This window comes from Ochotona curzoniae, unplaced genomic scaffold (genome assembly GCF_017591425.1).
Source record: "Ochotona curzoniae isolate NIBS_2020 unplaced genomic scaffold, NIBS_Ocur_1.0 contig_2321, whole genome shotgun sequence".
Classification (NCBI taxonomy): Eukaryota; Metazoa; Chordata; class Mammalia; order Lagomorpha; family Ochotonidae; genus Ochotona; species Ochotona curzoniae.
In genome coordinates, this window is record NW_024465421.1 from 22317845 (window position 1) to 22343273 (window position 25429).

The 25429-nt window shown below is 49.8% G+C and overlaps 1 protein-coding gene across 2 annotated transcripts; it reads right to left on the reverse strand.

Moving 5' to 3' along the window:
• Positions 1-2738: 2738 nt before the first annotated feature.
• On the reverse strand, positions 2739-24643 carry DNAJA3 (DnaJ heat shock protein family (Hsp40) member A3). 2 transcript variants are annotated; one of them, XM_040973435.1, is made up of 12 exons: positions 24413-24643; positions 20800-20933; positions 18874-18957; positions 16921-17121; positions 16232-16384; positions 13199-13346; positions 12381-12445; positions 9136-9264; positions 8292-8407; positions 7894-7991; positions 4320-4433; positions 2739-3803 (listed from the first exon to the last, which is right to left on the reverse strand). In XM_040973435.1, exons 1-11 carry the CDS (start codon positions 24621-24623, stop codon positions 4333-4335), a joined length of 1440 nt encoding a protein of 479 aa, XP_040829369.1. In that variant the 5' UTR covers positions 24624-24643; the 3' UTR covers positions 2739-3803; positions 4320-4332. The 2 variants fall into 2 exon arrangements, with proteins under 2 accessions (XP_040829369.1, XP_040829370.1); XM_040973436.1 differs by lacking the exon at positions 4320-4433.
• Positions 24644-25429: the final 786 nt, after the last annotated feature.

Sequence of the window (25429 nt, forward strand, 5' to 3'; positions counted from 1 at the left end):
GGGCTCGTTCTGAGACTCAGTTGTGGGTGTGGGGCTCCCAGCTCCATGGAAATCCCAGGAGGAATCAAGTACTTGATGTGTGGGAGTGGGAGCCATGGAGGCCATTTCAAAGTGACATGATCACTTGGTAACTGAACACACACGTGACTTCAAAGTGTGCTAGGCTTAGTCCACCACATGCAAAATGCAACCAGGAAGACCCAGCCCTTCTCTCCCAGTTCCTATCTTCACCTTTGTCCTGGAAAGGAAGGTACAAAATAGTAGGTGACCTCACAAAGTCCCCTCTAACTGCTCTACATACTGTGGACTACCCACAGCAAATAACCTGGTCTTTTTTTTTGTTTTATTTTCAATTTATTTTTATTGCAAAGTCAGATATATAGAGAGGAGGAGGAGGAGACAAAAAGGAAGATCTTCCTTCGGATAATGCGTTCCCCAAATGACGACAATGGCCGGTGCTGCGCCGATCCAATCCGAGCAGCCAGGCGCCAGAAGCTCTTCTGGGTCTCACACATGGGTGCATGGTCCCAAGGCCTAGGGCCATCTTCGACTGCTTTCCCAGGCCACAAGCAGGGAGCTGGATAGGAAGCAGGGCCGCCAGGATTAGAACCGGCGACCACATGGGATCCTGGCACATGTGAGGAGGTAAGGACTTGAGCACTATGCTATCGCACCGGGCCCAAATAAATCAATCTTAAAAAAGAAATAGGGGCCTGGTGCATGTAGCCCAATGGCCAAAGTCCTCACCTTGCACACACTGGGATCCCATATGGGCACCAGGCCTGGGAGCTTTATGGCCCAAAGCCTTAGACCCTATACCCACGTGGGAGACCTAGAAGAGGTTCCTGGCTCCTGGCTTCAGATCAGTTTAGCTCTGGCTATTGTAGACACTTGGGGAGTGAATCAGTGGATGAAATATCTCTGTCACTGTGTATCTGATTTCCCAATAAAAATAAAATCAGTCTTAAAAAAAAAGTCACCTGGGGGACAGGTGTAAGGCCTAGCACCCATATTCTATCAGAGTGCCTGTGCCTAAGTCCTGGCTCCACTCCTGCTGGTGTGCACCAGGCACCCTGGGCGGCTCAGCCATGTGGGAGGCCTGGATGGACACGCCACTGCTTGCTTTGCCCTGGCCCCCTCCCAACCACTGCGGGCTTCTGAAGGGAGTGAGCCTGCAAATGGGAGCTCCACTTTTCAGTAAAAATACAAAACAAAACCCGCAGTGGCAGGTTCAAGTTCCCTAGGTGAAGCTAACTGCACTAAGGATGTAACTGCTTCCACCACAGTTCAAGCTGCAAGTCAAGCCTCTATGACGGGACTGTGGGTTCACTTGGCTCTTTGCTGGGGATCCATCCAAGTGTATATTTATTTGAAAGAGCAGAGAGAAAGGGAGAGTGTTCCATCTGCTGGTTCACTTCCTAAATGCCCCCAATGGCCAAGGCTGCTCGAGGCTCAAGCCTAGAGCCAGGATTTCCATCCAGATAGGCCATGTCGCAGCAGGAGCCAAGTTTTGCTTCACCATCCACTGTCTCCCCAGGTGTGTTAGCAGGAAGCTGCTTCAGGGTCAGAACAGCCAGGACTGGAGAACTGGTGCTGGCAACTCAAGCACAGGGTTTCTTTACCATGCCTCCCCACTTTTTTGTATTCACGTGCCTCATGCTATATCCCAGTGTCCATGCAGAAGCCACAACGAAGCCTGGCAATGAAACCCATCAGCTGGAGCCACCTGAAGGTATGGATGTGGACAGTCACCTCCCATGGGGACTGAGCCTCCACACAGCATCATCAGTGCCTCTTGAGATACTGCTTTCAGAGGAGACCACATGAAGAGGACGACCTGAGCTTTAGGACACACAGGACATCCACACACCTGGCATAGTCCCCGCCTACACTGAGTGCTCGGAGCAGGCAGACAACAAACACTTCTTGAAAACAAGTAACAAAACATCAGTTGAGCCTTTCTTGTCCTTCAGCTCTCTCTTCACATGACCCAGAGGTTCTCACACTTCCCCTGTAATCCAGACTGGGTCTGAGCCTGGTGTCATGGCCCCTCCTGCTGTGACAGGTGTTAGGACTCTGCTGGGAGAATACTGATGTTTCTCCATCCTGCATATCCCTCCCTCAACAGTGCAACAACCAAGAACAGAAAAAGTCACATCAAATTCTAAGACCTTCATTCACAGCACAAGAATGTTGTCTTGGAGCAAGCATACTGCTCTGGGAATGAAGCAGTACTCGTCAGTGCCTGGACGCATCAGCGTGTGTGCTCTGGGGGCAGTGACCATGCAGACGAGGCCAGGTGAATATCCATCTGAAAGGTCCACCTCTTCCCACTATCGCTTCAGGTTCTTTCCTGAAGTCTTCATGTGTTGACAAAGGGTTTGTGCCAGGTCCTTTAAAACTAGTGAAACGTTAAAAAGTTACTGGAAGCCCTACCTCAGATGGGATTAAGGCAGTTCTTGGGGGTCCCTGATTAGAGGTCCCACAACAGTGTCATCTGCCAGGAGTTCTTCACCAGAATGAATGGTGCCGGCGCCTTGCTCCTGAGCCTGCAGAACTGCAAACTGAATAGATCTGTGTTCTCTGTAGCCTGCCAAACCCAAGTTATGTTTGCAGTAACAAAGACTCAATACACACACTTGTAAAGAAGAAAAGACCACAATTTAGGTTTTAAATATCTTTTTTTTGCAGTAGATAATCTTATTTACATGGATACAGAATCATTTTACATTCTTAAATCAGACACTAATAGATGTTTTATTTTTGTAAATTATAAAGGAACGGAAAGGAAATGGCCAAGAAGCATTCTTCATTAACCTTCCTTACAACAGCTTGAAGATGCAGAAACACACAGAAACTGCAAAGCTACGAGCAGAGACGGACGGGCCTTGTCCTCCAGCTCAATGACAACTGCTTAGATGCTGCTCTGCTTCCTGAACCAACATTCACACAGGCAAAGACTGTGATTCTTAGCACTGAATAATCTAACCACACTCTGGAAAACAGATGTCAACAGTGTAAGTGGGGAGAACCGAGTATCCACTGTGGTTGAAGTCGGCCTGGCAGGGCCACAGTGGTGGTGGCGCAGCAGAATGGCAGGAGTCAACACATCTACTCAAGACAACACAACTTAACAGATGAGGACCAGGGTCTAGAAGGACTGCCCAATCTGCCCAGACCACCATACATGTGGTCAGGAGCAGAGCTTCCAGGAGCGCTTTGGTCTTCACCAGCATCTCCCCATACCCCACATACCAGCTCTCCAGCTTCCCAATGCCCTTGGGGACTGCGGCTAAGGTTCAATGTGTAAGGGAGGATGGTGCCGGTGGGCGTGTGGTGAAGACAACTTGTCAGAAGGCACTCTTTCCAGAACCACCCACAGGGGTGCTCAGAGGGAAAGAAATTGCTTCACAACTCGGTGCAGCTTAAGGCTTCACTGTTAAGCTGTAAGCGTGGCCTTCAGTTCTCTAACCATGACCTCCACCACACTTGATTCCAAATCAGAGTTTAGTGCTCCAAGAAGTGTCTAGGGATCTTACCCTGTCAGAGCCAGAGAGGCTGAGTCACCCACCTGCGGATAGGAGCCCTTTATAGCCCTTGCCACTCATCCTTCTGTGCGGGCTGCCCACCAGGACCTTCTGGAGAGATTTGTGTTGTCACATGATTTTGCTGTTGCCAAGTGCTCAGAAGGGTTCTGCAGGCGGGGCTCAGTGTTGCTTTTCTAGAATCTTCTTGTCTCCAAGATGCCTTGGCCATAAGGAGGGGCTGCTGCTTCCTTGCCTAGTTTCCGGTTGAGCGCTTTCCTAAACCAATGAGACAAATGGTTACATCCATGGGCATCCCACCACAGAACACTCCCTACAGGAGAGTGATCCCTATGGATCCCTGCAAAGTGGTGGAGACACACCACCAGAGACAGCACCAATAGCACAGGTCCTGAGCTGCCACAGTGTGCGGCCCCTTCTCCTGCCTCTGGCTGCACAGCCCTTGCTGCCCACTTAGGAGGGGCAGCTGCAAAGCAGGAGAGGCATTGGAGATCTGAATTCTAGGCCTGGCTCTGCCTTGATTCACCTTCTGCAGGACACAGAGCTCCTGGGAACTGGTTATGAAGCAGCCCCTGAAACACAATCTCTCCAGGAAGGGGATGCAGTAAAAAGCAGACTTGTGTCCTGGCTTGCCTTGTACTGCAGATGACTACTCTGCCTTCCAGTGGCACCTCTTCAGCTCTGTGGGGCAGGGGCATGATGGCAACAGGGACAGAACACAGGGGTTAGCTCATAGAAATAAACAAACGGAAAAAACCTCACAGGTTTTCCTACCTCAGCTGGGATATCAGGAGGTAAACATTTTCTTAAGTTTGGAAAGGAATCCCTCGTCCTCCCCAGTCTCGGGCCTAGCCTTGCTTCCTGCGGAGCTATCCGTGGTGCTGCCACCTGGGCACAAACAGCAGAAAGGACTGTGGTCAAGGGCACACCTTCAGGCTCATACCCCAGGCCCCGCCTACCCATGCCGGGCCACCAGGGTCAACCAAGCACAGCATCAAGAAGAGAGCAGGCCACTCCCAGCGTGGCAAGCACTGTTAACTATCAGGCAGAAGCAAAAGACCACTTGGAGACTCGGCTGACCCCATGGAAGGGAGACAATCAGTGCTCATCCTGGCCCAGTGTAAAAAATAGAACAAAACTGTGGCTGGGTGCCAGACGCCTTCCAGGCCAAGTGGCACAGTCTACACCTATCAGTTCACTCAGTCCTTAGGATAAGCTTACAGGTAAATGTCACAGACTGGGGGAAATGGAGGCCCAGAGAGGTCAGACAGCTTACCCCAAATCACAGAGCCAGCAGGTGACAGGCAGAAGGTGACTCCAGGGCTCAGCTCTCGTGCACCATATCATAGAGCTGGTCCCAAGATAAACAATGCACACTGGGAGGAGTCTACTTCTGGTCCATGGACCGGACTCCACATGCACCACATGTACTGGGCATCCCTGAGGCACATGACACAAGACACATGGCCACAAGGACCCCTTCGTCAGTCAGCAGGGAGTCTGTGTTTCTCTGAGCGGGTCTCCCTGATGGGAGCCTCACCTAAATGATAAAAGGCAGCTGTTCTGCTGCTGCTTTAGTCTCAGGCTGGGACAACCTAGCAGAGCTGAGCTGCACAGGTGAGCTCTCGTCAAGATCAGCTAGGTGTGAGGAACCCAGCCGTTGGTCTTGAGTAACAGTTACCCACACTCAACACGTGGCACTGCAGAGCACATTTTTAATGTGCTTTGAGACATGTGCCTCATCCAAACAGCGCACGGGAAGAGTACAAAACAGCCCAGTCCCCAAATCTCAGGTGGAGTCAGATGAGGACGTGGCAAATGATGGGCCCAAAGCCCAAACACAGGTCCCTGAGTAAGGTGTGGGTGATGTGGGGTCCTCTGGGCACAGCCTAGACACAGGTCTCTGAGCAAGGTGTGGGTGAGGTGGGGTCCTCTGGGCACAGCATACAAAGTAAAACCACTGACCTAGCAGGCCTACAGAGCTCAGGTGTCTCAGGACTGAGCAGTGTCCTGATCAAGAAAACCAGTGGGGCAGCATCTGAGCTGCAGGATGACCCAGGCCTTCCAGCACACACTGCAGACTCCAAGAGCAGCATGTGTGACTGCATGAACTCCATGGCCAGGTGACCCCTCCTTCAGTCCTTCATGTACCTTTTGCCTACATACAAGTTCAGATGACAAAAAGAGTTCTAACACCACAAACCCACAAGCATGGGTTTCCCATTACATCTGGCCTCAAAAACAAGGGAGTACAAGCATGTTGTATTTTGTTCTGTCCTGGGCCAGGCAGCAACAGAGCCTGCAGTGTGCAGCAAAGTCTGCAATACTATTAAGTGTTACTGTGGCTGGAGTGTCCAAGGGGTCCTGGGGGTATGCTAAAGCTTCACTCATGTGACCTCATTTAATCACACAGAAACCCTATGAGATAAGGGGGCAGATGTCGAGGTATAGCAGGTAAAGCACCTGCTGCTAACTGGTATCCTTATATGGGCACCAGTTTGAGTCCCGGCAGCTCCACTTCTGATTCAACTTCCTGTTCAAGCACCTGGGAAAGCAGAACATGGCCCAAGTGCTTAGAACCCTGCACCCCCATGGGGGATCCACAAGTCCCTGCACCCCCATGGGAGACCCACAAGTTCCTGGATCCTGGTTTTGCCTTGATCCAGCTCTGGCCACAACTACTTGGGGAGTAAAGCAGCCAATGGAAACTCTCTCTGTATAACTCTGCCTTTCAAATAATTATGAGATAATACTGCAATAAGGTAATACTACTATTGCCTCCAGTTTACAGACGAGGGAACTAAGGCTCACAGAAATAAGGTGATTCCCCCGAAGCAGATGAGTGCTGTGGCACAGGAGTTCAAGTCGCCCATACAATGCCAGCTTCCCAATGCAGCAAAGTTCATATCCTAGCTGCTCCCTGCCAATCAAGTTCCCTGCTAATAAACATAGCAAGGCAGCAGGACTGTATCTAGGTACGTGGGACCCTGCCACCAGAGAGGCCAGGATGGAGTCCTAGGTTCCTGGCTTCAGCCTAATCCAGCCTTGGCCATTTTGACCATTTGGGAAGTGAACTATCAGATGGAAGATCTCCCTTTTCTCCTGAAAATCTGCTTTTCAAACAAAGATGAATAAATCTTAAAAACAAAAAAACAACCCCCACACACCCAGGAGGACAGGCATTTAGCCTATCAGTTAAAACATGGATGATGACTTGTCTCCAAATGGTAGAAGTGGTTCCAATACCTGGCTCTGGCTCCTGACTCCATAAATGTGTAACATTTGACATAGTAGGTGATGACTGGCTCCCTGCCATCTACATGAGACCTGGACTGCATTTCTAGCTCCAGAACAATGGACCTACCCATTGTGGGTTTTTGGGGGAATAAACTAGCAAATACAAGTTTTCTTTGCCTCTGTCTACTATTTGAATAAACATTAAACTGGGGGGGCGGGGAGATGTGCTGTGGTGCAGCCAGTTGCTGCAGCATCAACATCCCATACGATTAGAGTCCCAGACACTCCACCTCACATTCAGCGCCCTGCTAGTGTGCTTAGAAATGCAGCACAACATGGTCCTAGTTCTTAGGCCCCTGCCAGCAGGAAGGAGACAGATGAAGCTCCACACTTCTCTGGGACACCTCCTGGGACCTGACATATTAATCTAAAGCCACTGAGTTCTGGGAACTCCACCCAGGATCCATACCACAGAAAAATGATGTAATACACTGCAAACCTTAAAGCACAAACCAAACACCTGGCATAGTCCACTGTGCCCTGAGCCGGGTCCCACGTGACCATCACCAAAACTCCTACAGGTGCTTATACCAGCACCAGATCACCAAAATCCAACCACATTGTAGCTCAAAAGTGTGGCATGTAAGCACTGGCTCACTGCCAGAAGAACTCAGGAAGCCCTGCTCTAAATGAGCCGGTTACAACTTGTGCCTGGCTGTCATTACTGTGGTTGTTGCTGAATTCCTGGCAACACTGGGTTGGAAATGCACAAATGCTTTCAGTCTATCATGTCCTCAAGCGGCTCTCACAGATGATGGCCCCTAAATCACAAGACAAGTGGCAGATCCAAGGCTGGAAATCTGACTCCAGCTCTGAGGGGCCACAGAGCGGCCTCAGGGCAGGCCTCCAGCGCCCTCTGCCCAGCAAACACACCCAGGACCTGGAGAAGACTTCAGCAGTGGCCTGTCCCGCCCAGAGCTCCCCTCTTCCAACAGCAATATTTGGAGGCTTCACAAAGACCCCTGAGATGAAGCCCTGACATGCTGCTCCCATACCGCTCCACTCAAAAACTCAAGACCCCTACACTGCCGTGTCATCTCAGACTCCTCACCAGTGCTCGTCTGGGTGACACCATTCACCGTCCCCTCCACATCAGTCTCGTCTTCAGCATAGCTCAGGATCAGGCTCTGCTGCCGGCTTGTTAGCCTCCTGTGGACAGAGCACAGTGAGTGGCCCGTGAGTTTGCAGTTTCCATCAAATTAGCCAAGTTGTCTGGAGCACTGCCACTGTGGCGGGATGGTGAGCCAGCTTGCAGGCGTGAGGGAAGTAGGAAGAGATCTAATTCTCAAGACCAACCTTCGATTATACCACTTCACAATGAGAACACTCAGCTCAGAGGCAGAAGTGACAGGCAGGTGGCGGTCACAAGGGTTCCCACAGCAGAGGTCCCATTAGCCCATCGGGAGGATTGGTAGGGGCCTGGCAGGTAAGCATATGTAGGGCACTTACTTTGGAATTCTGATCTTGACATGAATGTAGTGATCTCCATAGCCGTAGCTGTTAACCCTGGGGATGCCTTTCCCAGTCAGTCGAATCTTCTGGTCTGTCTGAATCCCAGGGGGGATCTGCAAGGGGAAAGTTCAGGTACTCCCAGGTCCCTACATTCTCATCACAGAAACACAAGCCTGAACAAATTACTTAAAAAGAACTTCCACTTGGTTTCAGATCACATGGAGACGAAGCTAGGGCCCCAGGACAGAGCCAGGTCTTGGAGGCCCAAGTATTAGGGAGGTGAGATATGAAGCAGGAGCAAGGGAGCAAAGAACAAGTGCTGGGAGAAGCAAGTCAACCAGGATGCACAGCTGAGGCCCCTGCCAGCCCCCCCACAATCTTGATTCCCCAGGACACTGGAGAAGCAAAACTGCCCTGACAGGGGTGGGAGCATCTACCCAGAAGCCGGGAAAGGCTGAGGTGGATTTGAACAGAGGTAGGATGGCAATGAGATACAGGGAGTGCAGAAGCTGCTCAACGCGGCTGCAGCTGATGGGACATGACACATCCCCAGAGGCAGTGGGTAGGAAAGGAGCGGAGAGCACCAACAGGGACAACACATCTCCGCATCAGGAACCTGCAGAGGAGCGGACGCCAGTCACAACGTGCCCCCACAATGACTACACAGTTGAATCCTGGATTTCACACTCCAGGAATAGACTAAAACTCCCAGGACTCACCATCCCCAGACCTACTCTCCCCTAAGCCCTGGCACACCAGAGGCCACTTGTCAGCCATTTCCTATTTTGGACAAAAGAACAGTGAAGTCAAGGGTAGCAAAGGCATGCTGGTGCGCTCTCACCGTCACATTGATTGTCTCGTACAGGCCCTGAGCTCTGGCCGTGCCCCCAAGAATGGCCTGAGCTACAGAGATGAAGAGGTCGGAGTGGATGTCTGCGCCGTCCCTCCGGAACACAGGGCTTTTCTGCACCTAAGGTCAAACACCAGAGATGTGTGACTCTCCAGAAGCCCAACTGCAGCACAGGCATCAATTGTGTGCCTCACCAGCTCAGAGCCCAGGGCCCGGCAGGCAGTTTGGAACTACTATAATTTAGCATGGAGGGAAAGAACCATAGACTGTCAACAGAAAACTGCACCCGAGACAGAGTCACGTCCTAGACACGTGTATGCTGCTGCAGCAAGCAGTGCCCAGATTCCCAGCCTCATGCCACGCAGTCACTGTGAAGGGAAACAGACAGACGGGCAGCACTGGAATCAATGAGACTTCATAAGATGGCCTTTCGGGCCTGCAGTGCTCCCTTCTTCCTTTTCATCTTGAAATGAGAAGAGGGAAGGGCTTTAGCACAGCAGCTCACTTGCCGGGTAGGATGGCCACAGTTTTGAGTCTGAGCTACTCTGATTCTGATCTGGCTTGCGGGCAACACACACCCTGGGGCGCAGCAGATGGCTTGAGTACTGGGGTCCCTGACACACAGGCAGGACACCCAATGGAGTTCAAAGTTCACCCAGCCTGCCTCCTACTACTGGTACTTTGGGAAGTCAACTAGTAGATGGAAAATCTTTCTAGGTTTTTTTTTCTCTCTCTAGCTTTCAAAAAAAAATCATTAAAAATTTAAAAAAAAAACTATTTATTTGAAAGGCTTAGTTACACGTACATATACACCAAGAGAGACAGAAAGAGACAGTGGTCTTCTATTTGCTGGGTCACTCCCCAAATCATTTTGACGGCCAGGCTGGGACACGCTGAAGAGAGGAACATCTTCCAAGCCTCCACCTCTCACGTGAGCTCAAACACTTGGGACATCTTCCGCTACTTTCCCAGGCGGATCAGCAGAAAACAGACAGCAGGGACTTGAACCAGCACACATGGGATGCCTGCACTATGGGTTTTGGCTCAACTCTCTGACAGAACCCCATCCTTGAACTAAAACTTATTTTAACAATGAGAATTCTCCACCAAACTTTCAGTATAGACTGCTTTCAGCTTTCTTCCTTCTTCTTTCTAAAAGTATTTGAGAATCAGAGACCTCTCGCCTGCAGGTTCATTCTCCAAATGTCTGAAGACCCCAGGTATGAGCCAGACTTAAACCAGAATTGCAGTCCAGGTCTCCCACTGAGTGGCAGCGACCCACTCTCTGTGCTGTCACTGCAGCCTTCCAGTAACAGAAAGCTGCAGTCAGAAACCAGAGCAGGGGTTGGCAGTATAGCAAAAACTTAAGTCGTGGGCCTGGCACAATAGCCTAGTGGCTAGATCGTGGCATTGCATGCATCTGTGTTCCATATGGGTGCTGGTTCATGTCCTGGCTGCTCCACTTTCCACCCAGCTCCCTGCTTGTATCCTGGGAAAGCAGAAGAGGATGGCCCAAAGCCTTGGGACCCTGCACCCATGTGGGAGATCCAGAAGAAACTCCTAGCTACTGGCTCCTGGTTTCAGACTGGTGCAGCTCCAGCCATTGTGAACAACTGGAAAGTGAACCAGTGGACAGAGGATCTTTCTGTTTCTGCTCCTCCATGTAGATCTTTCAAATAAAAATAATAAATCTTGGGTCCGGCGCAGTAGTCTGGTGGCTAAAGTCCCTTGCATGTGCCTGATCCCATACGGGCTTCGGTTCTAATCACGGCAGCTCTGCTTCCCAGCTCCCTACTTGTGGCCTGGGAAAGCAGTGGAGGATGGCCCAAAGCCTTGGGACCCTGCACCCACTTGGGGGACCTGGAAGAGGCTCTGGGCTCCAGGCTTCAGATCAGCTCAGTTCTGGCCACTGTGGCTGCTTGGGGAGTGAATCAACAGACGGAAGATCTTTCTGTTTCTTCATCTCTCTGTATATATATGACTTTTCAAAAAAAAAAAAAAGTAAATCATTAAATAAATAACTCTTAAAAAAAAATGTAAGTCAAGCTGCCACCTATGATGCTGCTATCCCTATGATGCCAGGTGCAGACCTGGATGCTCCAATTCTGATCTACTTCCTTGCTGATGTGCGAGAGAAAGCAATGAAAGATGTCCTGGGTGCTTGGGTTCCTGCACCCACGTGGGGAAAAAAAAAAGCCTTGGGACCCTGCACCTGTGTAGGAGACTGGGCAGAAGCTCCTTGCTCCTGGCTTTGGATCAGCTCAGCTCCAGCAGCTGCAGCCACTTGGGAAGTGAACCAGCAGATACAAGATCTTCTCTTTCCTTCTCTTCGTGGATCTGATCCTTTCAATAACAACAAATAAATCTTAATAAATTTCTCAGGCTCTCTGTAACTCTGTCTTGTCTGTCAAAGAAATGAATAAATCTTAAAGAAAAAAAAAGAAAGACAGAAGCAGAGCACGGCATCACACACAGGTGTTCTGGGTGTGAGATACATGAACATATTGTAACCGTTAGAATGAAGGCTGCCTCTGCCTTCATCTTTGATGCTTCAGTCCAGAAAATTCCATCACCTTTCACATTGTTTCTGGTTTGTATTAAACTGAAAAACATTTCACATATATAGGAAGGCTAAGTAGACAAAACATGTAACACCCAGCACACACAATAAAATATTACAAATACAGCTGAAATTCCGCTATCCCTACTAGCCATGATGTTGACTTAGGTATTCGTTATGCCCCTAAGCACCTTGCTATGTATTTTCTTATCATTAACTGACATGAACACTAAGCTGCATGCTTTAGAACGAGGCAGAGGGGCCTGCAGCTTGGGGCCTCCCGCACATCTCATCTCACACACTTGTGGTCCTTGTTCTTTTCTTGTGACTTTTCTAGGACCGAAGCGCTTAGTGGCCAATACCCACTGTTACCAACAGGCCTTCGCATACACCCGTATCCCCGCAGCCTACTAGTCTCTGAAGTGTGACTGTCAGAGAGGGTATTACCTTTAACGTCTCCATTACCTCAGAAACCCACGGTCTGCCTTTCAATACATTTTCCACACCAGGTATCAGGAGAGTTAAAAACCAGGTCAAAGTGGTCACCTTTCCCCATAGAAACTCAACTGCAAGAAGCTCCATACACTTCAGCCTCACAGCCACCCACAGGCAGGCTCAGCTGCGGCAGCCCCAGCGAGCAGGGGCCCAACCAGAGGTGCGTGGACAGAACACCTACCCTGAATGTCACAAAAATTTCTCTTTTTCCCACAGGCATCCTCACGGTCTGGCCATCTTCAACTCCTAGAACAAACATTCAAAAGAAAACAATTAGAGAGGAGCTCCACAGCACTTCCACCAGAGACCCACTCATCACCCACAGGGCTCCACACATTCTGGCTGCTTGTGCCTGAGGAACAACAGTTTCTCAGCAGGGGAATGAGGTGACCTCGCAGAGGCACAGCACGGGGTAACAGCCTGAACAGCAGCAGCCCCGAGACATTCGGTCACGTTTGCCCAGTGTCTTGTGCCTGGTCCATGCACATGTTAGGGAGTTCAGTAGAGAGATGGGCCGCCATCAAGCAATAGCATACAACCATGGTTAATTCCCAAAAGCCACATTTCTAGGTGAACAGAAGTAGATGAATAGGCAGAAGCTGCCGGGAGGCACCATGGCTTCTTCAACAAACTATAGTCAGGAATGATGCCAGGTGGACAACAACAAGCAGTCTAACAGAAGAGTTAGCTGGAGAGCTGGGCACGGGCTTCAGTCAACCAGCTGCCCTCTGGGAAGACCCCGCCATAGGTGGTTCGAATGGTGGCGGAAACAAGGCTGGTCTCACTGAGCAGAATGAGGGTTTGGGTGAGAGGCAACTATGTGACAGAACTCTTCTTCCCCACACATCAGAACAAACATCACAGATAACTAATTGGTGCAGCATGACAGACTCAAGGAGACTGTAACTCCTGCCGCAGCCCAGGGCCCCAGAATCTCAAGCACAGGTTCTGTCACAGAAGGCAGCAGCCTCGGCCCTGTCCAGGCCCCTGGGAGCCCACCTGCAGGCACAGGGATCACCACCCGCTTCTTCTGCTTGGCCTGCCCTGCTCCCCTGCACACGACACAGGGGGTTGTGATGATAGAGCCACGGCCACCACATCTTCGGCACGTGGAGCGCATCACAAAAGGACCCGTGTTGATGGTTTCCTAGTGAACAGGAGAACAAATGTGGTAAGCATACAGGGAAACAATGGTTATGGCTCCAGCACCCCGTTGTCCAAGGAGAACTTGTTCCATTCAACACTTAGACTGGTATGCACATGCACAAAAACAGTTAATCTGACCTTCCAGAACAGAATGACTCCAGGTCTCCAAGTTCACTGCACAAGACTGAACAGAGGTACTGACTCTGAAAGTACTGAACATTCTCAGAGCTGAGCAATACCAGGCCACTCAGCACTCCTGGGCTCACGACAGAGGCCACGGAAAGTGTAGGCAGGGGCATTCCCCAAGCTGCCTGCTGCAGCTGCTTCATTCAGGAGAGCAGAAACACACACCTGTCCCTCAGGGCCACACCAAAGAACGATCTAGGCGAGTGCCATGGCCCCCCAACACAGGCACCCCCTTCTGGGAGGCACCGCACTCCACCTCCCACCCTTCAGTGCCCAAGCTCCTGACTTTGCTTTGTAAGCCAGTTTGTAAAACCCTTGAGTGGGGGCTGTTCCACTGAAAACAACCATGACTAAGACAGCGAGACAGAGAACACTGTAGAGTGGCAGTGCAGGCCCACACTGTCCACAGTGTCTGCTCCCCTAGTCCTCAAGTACCAGCTGTTCCCTTCCCCACCCTCCATAAGCCCCAGTTCACAGACCTTCCCAGAACTGACAGGTCCTTATAATCTGTGGTCACTCCCATAAACCCTTTCTTGGTTTCTAGAAATCTGTCCTCTTTTGAATTTCTTTGGATTATTTTGGGTAAATTACCAAATTTACTTGATGAGGGAAAGAATACAGAGGTAGGGAGCATTGTTGTGGCATAGTTGGCTAAGCTTCCACTACACAGGCACCCAGATGGGTGCTGGTGGTGTTCTGGCTGCTTCAGTTCTGATTCCACTCCCTGCTTATGGCCTGGGAAAGCAGCCAATGGACAGATAAAATCCTTGGACCCCCTACACCCATGTGGGGGACCTGGAATAAGCTCCCTCTCCAGATCAGCTCAGCTCTGGCCACTGTAGCTATTTGGGGAGTGAGCCAGCAGATAGAAAATAACTCTCTCTCTTACTTTGTCTTTCAAAAAAAACAAAAACTTAAGTATATAAAAAATATTGCAGGTCCTGTGGAAAACAGGTTAAGTCTCCCTACATGATATCAACATCCCAAATGGGTGCCGGTTCATGTTCTGGCTGATCCAGCTCTCTGATAAAGGCTGGAAAAAAAGCAGCAGTAGGTGGTCTAAGTGCTTGGGCCCTTGCCACCCCTGTGGGAGACCTGTATGAAGACTTTGGCCTGGGTCAACCCTGGCTGCTGTAGCCATTGGAGAGTGAACCACTGGATGGAAGATCTCTAACTCTTTCAAGTAAGTAAACCTTGAAAAACACATGATTAATTTACCCACATTTCAGACTCCCAAACCAAACAATTCTACATAATCCATAGTTTAGAATATTTTCACAACTTTCTCCATCAGCTTCTTGTTACAATGAAAATAATAAAATAAATCTATACATAACAGGCAATAGGTTGCTCTTCTTTTGTATCTTGGTAATATATCACAGATGTTGCTTCCAGACAAAACCGGCGCCCATATGGGATCCCGGTGCGTTCAAGGAGAGGACCTTAATCATTACGCTCTCGCACCAGGCCCTCAATCCCAGTTTCTCATCTGGGCACTGGGAAATCAAATACTTAAAACATCACTTGCTATCCAGCGTCTACACTATCAGGAAACCAGAGTTAGGAGCTGGAACTAGGACTCAAACCCAGGCACTCTGATATGGCACACAGGTGACTTAACCACCAGGCCAAACTCCCACCCCTGCATTAATGAGCCACTGATCTCTTCCCCATTATTCCATAAGAGCCCTTTGCATATTAGAAATACTAATATACTTCAGGGCCCAGCGCGATGGAGTAGCGGCTAAAGTCCTTGCCTGGAATATGCCAGGATCCCATATGGGCGCCAGTTCTAGTCCCAGCGGCTCCACTTCCCACCCAGCTCCCTGCTTGTGGCCTGGGAAAGTAGTCGTGGACGGCCCAAAGCCTTGGGACCTGCACCTGCATGGGAGACCCAGAAGGCTCCTGGCTCTCTCTTTCCTCTCTCTATATCTGCGTTTCCAATGACAATAAAACTAATCTTTTTTTAAAAAATTAATGGATCTGGATCAAAAGAATAAGGAACTTTTAAAATTTCTTTATTGGAAAGGTGGAGAGAGGAAAGGAGGCAGGGAGGGAGGGAGACGGGAGACAAAACCTTCCACATGATGGTTCATTCCCCATGTGGTCATAATAGGTTATGTCACGCTGAAGCTAGAAAGCAGAAACTCCATCCTGGTCTCCCAAACAGGTGGTAGAGGCCCAACTACTGCAGCCATTTTCCACTGCCTTCCCAGAAGTGCAACAGGTGCTAACTGAACTGGCACTGCAGCCCTGGATGCTGATGTTCTAAGCTGCAGCTTAATCTGTGGCAACGCAACAGTGGGCCCAGATTTTACATTATTCTAACTTTGAATTGCATAAAAAAAAGTTACAAAAAATAAACAATGATTGATTAGACTTTCAGCAAAATCTGAATCTTGATGCCAGCATCCCATATCATAGTATAAACTCCAGTTGCTCCACTTCTGATCCAGCTTCCTGCCAACGTGCCTAGAAAAGCAATGGAAGACAGCCCAGGGACTTGGGCTCCTGTCATTCACATGAGAACCCCAGATGATGCTCCAGACCCAGCTGTGGCTATTATCAACACTGGGGGAATAAATTAGCAGATGGAAGGTAGACCTCTCTCTGTAACTCTCAAAGCCCTAGCAGTGTCTGAGTGACTTTCGCAGGAGTACAGAAAACAGCAGTGCATGTGGGTGACGGGGGACACCTCACCATGCCGGAGCCGCCGCAGTAGTGGCAGTGCTGCACCTTGGTACCGGGCTCATTCCCTTTGCCGTCGCATCGCTCACAGGTATCCATGATGTTGACGGTGAACTCCTTGTTGACGCCCTTGGCCGCCTGATTGAATGTCAACTCCATGATGTACTAAAGAAAACAAAGCAGGTCCTATCTGTCATCCTCTCTGCTGCAATGACCACAGTGATGCCCTGGACGGCAGGCTCTGGCTGGCACTTTGGTTACCGCACCAGTAGAAGGGGGGACTCACTCTAAGGATTTTTAAGAAACCACTTTAAGTCTTAGTATAACTGAAAACACAGCTTTTAGCAAACAGAATGTTCATGGACAATACTCGCACATGGCTCTTTACAAACAGCTTGAATGCTTCAGTCATAACTTAGGCCATTAACCATTCCCAACCCAGACATAAAATACAGAAGACACAGGGTGGGCAGAACAGCACGGCAGGCTTGGGATAAAACACTCAATCTAATTATGGACTCGGGGTCTGGGGTGGTAACTAAGCAATTAAGAATAAGGTCAGAAGGGAAGTACTCATCATCTGTAGGATTTTTCAATGATTGAAATCATTTTCTACCCAACAGCTGCCTCCAATTGAGCCCTGAGAGGTAGAGACTGTATGTCTCTGTATGTGTCACACTCAGGCTAGACAAGGAACTTACTTCCTGAGGCTGATCGAACACGCTCTGGAAATCTCCAAATGAAGATGAGGAGAACTCCCCAAAGATCTTCCTGAACAGCTCCTCAGGGTCAACAGTGGGGCCGCCTCGCCAGTAGCTCTGCCCAGAGCTGCTGGCCCCAGGATCAAAGCCAGCAGAGCCATAGGCGTCGTACTGCTTCCTCTTCACCTCGTCACTCAGCACCTATGAGGAAGAAAGGAACTCCTGGGTCTTCACACCAAACAGGGCAGTCACAACAGCTACTGAGCGGCCCGGGATACAAGAACATTTTCTGAGTTGGGCTGGGCTGGGACGTTAGGGGAGACTGAGCTGCCCCGGAGACGGAGATGCTTGGGCTCATCACGCACCAGCCTGGATTCCTGAGAGGCACACCTCACTTTTCTGAAGCACCTCTACTGCTGGGAGAACACTTGGCACTCCTGACCCTTCCTCTACAGGTCTCGCAGGAGCCAGAAGGACATCAGCTGTGTGTTCCCTGCATGAAGACTACACTCACTCCTGAACGGGAACACGGGCACCAGCACAGACCGTCAACCAGACTGTCTCCCTGGGCAATGGGACTTGGGAGGGACAGAGAACACATGCGGGTAGTCACTTTGCATCTCTCATGTGTTTGTGCTGGTTTTTATTTTGTTTTTCATTAAGAAGGCATGCCATGGTACAAATGAGTTAAGCCACTGCTTAGAATCCCACATCCTATATTGGAAAGCTTAGTTCAAGTCCCGCATACCCTGCTCCCGCCCCAGCTTCCAGCTGGTGCACTTGGGAGCAGCAGCAGGTGGCCCGAACACTCAAGTCTGTCACACACACAGGAAACCTTTGTGGAGCTCCTGGCTACTGGCTCTGCCTTACACACCCCCAGCTATTATGGGCACCTCAGAGGCGAACCAGCAGATTAAGATCTGTTTTTCTCTCTCTTTTTTTTTTTTTTTGAAAGATTTATTTTTATTGAAAAGGCAGATATACAGAGAGAAACAGAGAAAGAGAGGAAGATCTTCCACCTGCTGGTTCACTCCCCAAGTGGCCACAATGCCTAGAGCTGAGCCCATCCAAAGCCAGGATTCAGGATTCAGGCTTCTTCCGGGTCTCCTACACAGGTACAGGGTCCCAAAGTTTTGGATAGTCCTTGACTGCTTTCCCAGGCCACAGGCAGGGAGCTGGATGGGAAGCGGGGCTTTCAGGATTAGAACTGGCGCCCATATGAGATTCCAGCACGTGCAAGGCAAGGATTTTAGCCATTAGGCTACCACACCAGGCCCCAGTCTTTCTTTTAAATTTCCTTTAAAAAAGAAAGAAAGGGGGGTGGGGAAGGCACTTCCTTGAAGACCAGAGAAATGTTCCTCCTCCAAGTGAAAACAGTTCCACCTGGACTGGAGTGGGAACTGAGAGACCAGGAAAGTGCAATTCCAGGCATGTTTTACAACTTCCAGCTTAGATGCAAATAAAGGTTGGCGAAGGAGGAGAACGCAGGAGGCCTTAACTTCCTAGTTCAAGCTCTTCCTGAAGAATTGCTACTCTTGGTTCCTCTCTTTACTCTGCTTGGAGACAGATATCACTAAGGAACTGAAGTGGACGTGACAGGGCGCGTTCATCCACAGGAAGAAGCGGAACCATCACCCATACACAGAAATGCCTCCACTAGAGTTGATAACTCACAGCTTGTAAAAAACTGCATCTTGGGGCTGGTGTTGTGGCACAGCACCTTAAGCTGTAACCTGCAAGGTAAGCATTCTATAATGGCGCGGATTTGAGCACTGGCTGCCCCACTTCTGACCCAGCTCCCTACTGATGTGCCTGGGAAAGCAGCAGAAGCTGGGTCATGTCCTTGGACTCCTGCACCCCCAAGGGAGATCCAGATGGTTGTGCTGTGTGTGCAGCCAGGCAAACTGAGGCACACAGCTGAACGCCCATGACTGCACCAATCAGGCACAGTACCTCGTAGGCTTCCGCCAGCTGTGAGAACTTCTCCTTGGCCTTGGGGTCTTCCTTGTTTGTGTCAGGGTGATATTTCTTGGCAAGCTAAGGAAAAAACAGTAAATTATTGTGAACATTCTGTTTGCTGAAAGCCCACATGCCAGTCACAACTATGCCTCATCTGTAACATTTCTCTTTCGAGATTTAACAACTACTAATCATTCTTAAAACATGACAAAAAAACTTCAAAATGAATCAGTTCTTGCTGATACACACACACACACACACACATATATATACACATACATACATACATACATTTCCCAACAACAAATGTGTACCAAAAACAATTATAGTTACACTAACAACTAAAAATTTAGAACTCAGGCACCTTTGTGAAAGCAGCAGATGACAGCTCAAGTGTTTAGGCCCCTGCCACCCATGTGGCAAACCTGGGTAGTTTCTGACTCAGCTTCTGCCTGGCACTGTCCCAGCCTCAGCTGTTACAGGGATCTGAGCTACCTGTCAAATAAGTAAATCTTTAAACCACACACGCACACAGAAGGGGGTTTTAGACACTGCCTGTGGTACTGGCATACCATGTGGGCACCAGTTCTAATTGTTCCACTCCTAATCCAGCTCTCTGCTAATGTGCCTGAGAAAGCAGTCACAGAACGCAGTCCAGTACTCAGGCCTCTGCCACTCTCAAGGCCTGGAGAAAGTTCTAGACTTGTGGCCTCAGTCTTGCCTGGCCTTGGCAACTGCAGCCATTCTGGTTCATCCTCCCTCTAACTCTGCCTTCCACATACATACAACTTAGACACACAACCACTTCACATCTACTAAAGAGGACATAATTTAAAAGATAGGTAATAACAAAGTGAACAGGAAGTGGAGACACAGCACTCATATGCCCAAAGCCTTGGACCCTGCACCCGAGTGGGAGACCTCGGAGAAGCTCTTGGCTCCTGGCTCTTGGTTCCTGGCTTTGGATCAGCTCACCCTAGCCATTGCAGTCACACGGGAGTGAATTAGTAGAAGGATCTTTCTCTGTATATATCTGCCTTTCCAATAAAAATAAATAAATCTTAAAAAAAATTATCTGAAAGGCAGTGTAAGCAAGAGAAAGATATCCTCCATCTTCTCTCCCTCCAATGGTCACAATGCCCAGACTGTGCCATGCTGAAGCCAGGAGCCAGAAGCCTCACCCAGGGCTCCCTCCGGGGTGGCAGGAACCCATGCACGACGGCCATCTTCTGCTGCCTTCCCAGGTACATTAGCAGGGAGCTGGATCAGAAGCAGCACGGCTAGGACTCGAACCAATGCACGCATGGCATGGCAGCATCACAGTTAGTAGTTCAGCCCACTGAACCATAACACCAATCTAGCACAAAACAAATTTGATTACCAAGGCAATTCGGGAAAAATAATTTAAATCGCTGGTTCGGCCTCTCCTCTCTCCTCTGAAGCACTAGGAGCCACAGAACTGTGCACTCCAGAACTCCACACTACCAGCTGCCAACAACCTATCCACGTGGGCTTACCAGGATCAGACCAGATCAACAGCATTCCTTCTTCTCACCTGCCAGCATTTCCATACTTCTTTTTTAGATTATTCATTTATTTTTACTTACAGGGCAAGAGAGAGATTGATCTTCTACCTACTGGTTCACTGCCCAAATGTCTATAGCAAGCCAGAGTCAAGCTGGGTAAAGCGGGGAATTCTACCTTGGTCTCCCCTGTCGATGGCAGGGACCTGTGGAGTCAAAGCATCATCTGTTGCCTCCCAGGGTGCACATTACTAAGAAGCTGGATTGGAAGCAGAGCCAGAACTAGAGCCCCAGCACTTCAATAAAGGGTGCAGGTGGTCCAGGCAGCAGCTTCATCTGCACCCTCAACAGCAACACCCCTACAGCCTAGCTGCTAAAAGCTGACTTGCATACAGACCTGGTAATAAGCTTTCTTGATATCTTTCTGGCTGGCATTTCGAGGCACTCCTAAAATCTGGTAATAATCTTCTTTGGCCAAAGGGGCGCTTGTGTGGAAGGAAGCAGTACAAATATATGGATAACCTTTTATTCCTGAAATAAAAGAAAGAAAATCACTGAGAACACACTCCATGCAAGGAAGGTCATCAGTTTGCTATGGACATACCTGTGAAGGAACAGGTGGACAGAGCTTTGGTGTCTGTTCCATTCTAGGCCGGCCCACTGCAGGTCTCACTGCACAATGGTGAAAACCACCAAGCCCAACAAACACAGCACAATATCAAGAGCGCAGGTTGTGTTTGACTCTGCTGGGATCTCAGGGTACCACACTGGGGGATCCCTGTACAGTGCCTAGGCAGTTACCTAATGCTGCTGTCTCCAGGCTACCCAATACCCCACACCCTTTATCCGTTATCACACAACCCTGTACCTGCTTGTTAGGTGGCTCTGAGTGTGGTCCTCAGGCAGATATCAATGTATCTGCCCCCAATGTCGATTTCCAGACACCCTCTCAGACCTGCAGAAAGACCCTGGAGGCCTCCACTCTCCAAAAACCAGTAACCAGCCCTCATGAAATTGATACTCCAAAATTAATCAGTTTCCAGATTCTGCCAAGTGTCCCCTTGCTGAAAGCACTTAGGCTCCAAGCCAAGTTCAGGAAAGGGCTTCTGAGGCTTGCTATTAAGCTACAGAAACAGTTTGAATCCAGGAAGGGTGGAATTTATGCCTGAGGTCCTGGCGTAGTTTGTGACAGCACCCAACCTTTCACTTCAAAAGTGCCCCGTTGGGACTGGTGTGGTAACACAGTGTCTAAAGTCCTTGCCTTGTAGGCGCCAGGATCCCATATGGGAGTCAGTTTTAATCCTAGCAGTCCCGCTTCCCATCCAGCTCCCTGCTTGTGGCCTGGGAAACAGTTGGATTGGCGCAGCTCCAGCCGGTGCGGTCACCTGGGGAGTGAAGATCTTCCTCTCTGTCTCACCTCCTCTCTGTATATCTGGCTTTCCAATAAAAATAAATCTTAGGGGGAAAAAAAAAAGATTTATTTATTTCAAAAGAGGGGAGAGAGAGGTATCTTCCATTCACTGGTGTATTCCCTAAATGGCCACAACAATCCAAGCTGGGCTGTTCCAAAACCAGGTGCCTCCTGAGACTGCCATATGCATCCCACTGCCCAAGCACTTGGGCCATCCTCTACTACTTTCCCAGACCACCAGCAAGAAGCTGGACTGGAAGTGGAGTACTAGGACTCACATCGGCATCCATACGGGATATTGGCACAACATGCCACCCTTTTTAGAATAACCCACATTAGCCTCCAGGAGCTGGCATTATGGTGGGATGACTTAAACTGACACCTGCAATATTGCCATCCCACACATATGGGGGTTCAAGTCCTGGTTGCTCCACTTCTGATTCAGCTCCCTGCTAATGCACCTGGGAACTTAAAAGGACTTAGTCCCGGGGCCCCACACCCACCCAGGAAACTGGATGAAGCTCCTGGGTCCAAGACTCTCTAAATTTAGATACAATGAAAATAAATTTAGTTGAATGTGAGTCACCTAAAGAAGATACATCCACATTCTTTTTTATTGTTTGTTTTGTATTTATTTATTTTTATTGGAAAGTCAGATATACAGAGAGCACAGACAGATAGAAAGATCTTTCATCAGCTGGTTCACTACTCAAGTGGCTGCAATAGCCAGAGCTGAGCAAATCTGAAGCCAGGAGCTTGGAGCTTCTGGGATCTCCCACGTGGGTGCAGGTTCCCAAGGCTTTGGCCCATCCTTTACTGCTTTCACAGGCCACAGGTAGGGAGCTGAAAGGGAAGTGGAGCTGCCAGGATTAGAACTGGCACCCACATGGGATCCCAGCACTTGTAAGGATAGGACTTTAAACACTAGGATACTGTGCCAGGCCCGATCCAAATTCTATTTTTTCTTCTTATTCTTTGACTTTATTTTTTTTTTTATCGTTTCAGTCCAAATTCTATTTTAAATAACTTCAGCTTGGGCCTGGTGTGGTAGCCTCGTGCCTTGCATCTGCCAGGATCCCATACTGGTTGCAGCTCATACTCCGGCTGCTCCATTTCCCATCCAGCTCCCTGCCTGTGGCTTGGGAAAGCACTCGAGGATGGCCCAAAGCCTTGGGACTCTGAACCTGCATGGGAGAGCCAGAGGAAGCTCCTGGTCCCCAGGTTCAGATCGGCTCAGCTCTGGCTATTGTGGCCACTTGGGGTGTGACTCTGGATGGAAGATCTTCCTCTCTGTCTCTGCTTCTCTTTGTAAACCTGGCTTTCCAACACAAAAATATACCTTTAAAAATAAATTTGTCTATATGAATAAATACATAACTTTTGGCTTTAATTTATACACTGGCCAGCCCAGAAAATGGGAACTTCTGCACTTTTGCTTAGATTAAGAAATATAGCAGGATATTTTTGCAAATAATCTTCAATGACCCTGAATATACTAATTACTCCATCCATGAGGAATGCAGACAGCAGAATTACAAAGTGTGTTTACGCCGCCAGCAGACATCTAGCCTCAGCCTCATCTCTAAGTATGTGCCTCTCAACGAATCAGTCTCCACACACCGGGAGGACAGGCTCAGAGAGAATCACATACCACATCCCATCCAACTGCGGGACGCCCAGGTACTGTTCTGTACACCCCCCCAGGGGATCACAATTACTAAGACTTTAATGGCTGCCTGTTACGTAAGCATAACAAAATTGGACAATTACGAGAATTTTCTATAAACTTACATAGAGTGTAATTATTGTTTCCACACATTCTAAGCGAACCGAAATGACTGATATTCAGTCACATACCAGGTCTCCTTTCTTACCTCCTCACTAAACGAAGTCGCTTAGCATGCAACAGAAGGAAATACAGGCTACACATCTCAAAGCCTCAACCTTAACCACATGGCCCCCTCAAGTAAGGCTGCAGCAGGTTTAAAATCATGTTATTGAACTCCAAGTTAACAACTCAAGCTCGGTTTCCTAACAAAATGTGCTACTAGTGTCTTGTCATTTGGAATCTGGTGTCAGGAAATACTCTATGCCATGTAACTAGCAATTCTATAAATGTTGGAGCTGGGCACTTCATCATTGACTTCAAGATTTCTTGAAAAACACAAGGTGGAAAAGACATCAACTTTGGGGGAAACCTGAGGTCTGGGACTGCTTTTCTTACTAATGTCACGTCTTTCGTCCCACTTTCCTATTTTTGCAAAAGGGGGACGCCGACCCGCACCTGGCAGGCCCACTGCCTAGAGCCTAGGACCTACAGCGGTTCCCTTGTCTCTTTCGCTACGGACTAATAGGTGGAGACGGCAGAGGAGGGCAAGGGGGCAGTGACCTCCAGAAATGTGGCCGGAGGCGAAGCTACACTACCCGCGGGAGCCCCTGCTGCAGAGCAGGCTCCTGGGCCTCCGCCTCCTGCTTGCCCGTCTCTGTTGCATCTCGGGGATCGGAAGACACCCGCCACCCCGCTACCGCCGTGGTCGTGGCGAAATCAGTCACTCCCTTCCAGGCCCCTGAAGCCGCCGAGTCGGTAGCCTGCCCTCACCTGTGAGGCTGACACCGGGTCTCAATGTCAGCAGCGCCCGGGGACTGCGAGCGCCCAGGGAAGGCGCGAAGGCAAGGACGCTCAGCTGGCGGCCCAGCGACGTCCCCACTCCTCCTTCCCTGGGCGGCCGAGCCCCTCTCCCCGCTATTGCCGGCAACCGGTGGCACCCCACAGACACCAGCAGCCAGCGTGTGCTACACCGCGCCGCCATCTTGGCCCGGGGACACTGCGCCTGCGCCACCCGGCTCTAGGAGGGCTTGCGGGGCCGGCGTGCGCAAGCGCAGTCGCTTCCGGGGACGTGACCCTACGCGCACGCTAGCGTTGCGTTCACGCAGGCGTACGAGAAGTCTTCCGACTGACGGGGGCAATTCTCTGCAAAGTGTTAACACGTTGTCCTGGCCACCCTCGTTGTTGGATGATGCACGACCAAACATTGAACCTATTTGTGTGAGGATGTGGTGGACTGTACCGGCTGTTAGCCATTGGTGGAACTACAAACCCCAGCAGGCAGCGCGGCCAGGCGGCGCGCTCCCGACGTGCGTTGCGTGCCGTGCTTCCTCTTGACTCCGCCCACTCGCTGCCATTCCCCGCCAGTCTTGCATCTTCTTGCGTGAGGCTGGCGCTTACCGTGGTGCAGGTGAGAGTCACGCGTTGCTGAGGAAGCCTCCCTCCCCCCACATTTTTAAAAAGATTTAATTTTACTCTTTTAAAAATAGATTATATGTTTTCATGAACATTTTGATGTCCTTTTAAGAAGATTTATTGTTACTTTTTTTATTAGAAAATCAGATACACAGGAGAGGCAGAGAGGAAGATTTTTCGTCCGTTGATTCACTCCCCAAGTGACCACAACGGCCAGAGCTGAGCTGATCCAAAGCCAGGTGCCAGGAGCCTCCTCTGGGTCTTCCATGCAGGTGCAGGGTTCCAAGGCTTTGGGCTGTCCTTGACTGCTTTCCTAAGCCACAAACAGGGAGCTGGATGGGAAGCGGGGCTGCAGGGATTAAAACCTGCGCCTGT

Excerpts from the sequence above, each read along its gene's own strand:
- DNAJA3 (XM_040973435.1), bottom strand. The coding sequence starts at position 24,623 with ATGGCGGCGCGGTGTAGCACACGCTGGCTGCTGGTGTCTGTGGGGTGC. Across the intron at positions 13,347-16,231 it reads ACTGCGGCGGCTCCGGCATG|GAAACCATCAACACGGGTCC; the intron begins GTGAGGTGTCCC and ends CCTGTTCACTAG. Across the intron at positions 9,265-12,380 it reads AAATTTTTGTGACATTCAGG|GTGCAGAAAAGCCCTGTGTT; the intron begins GTAGGTGTTCTG and ends GTTTGACCTTAG.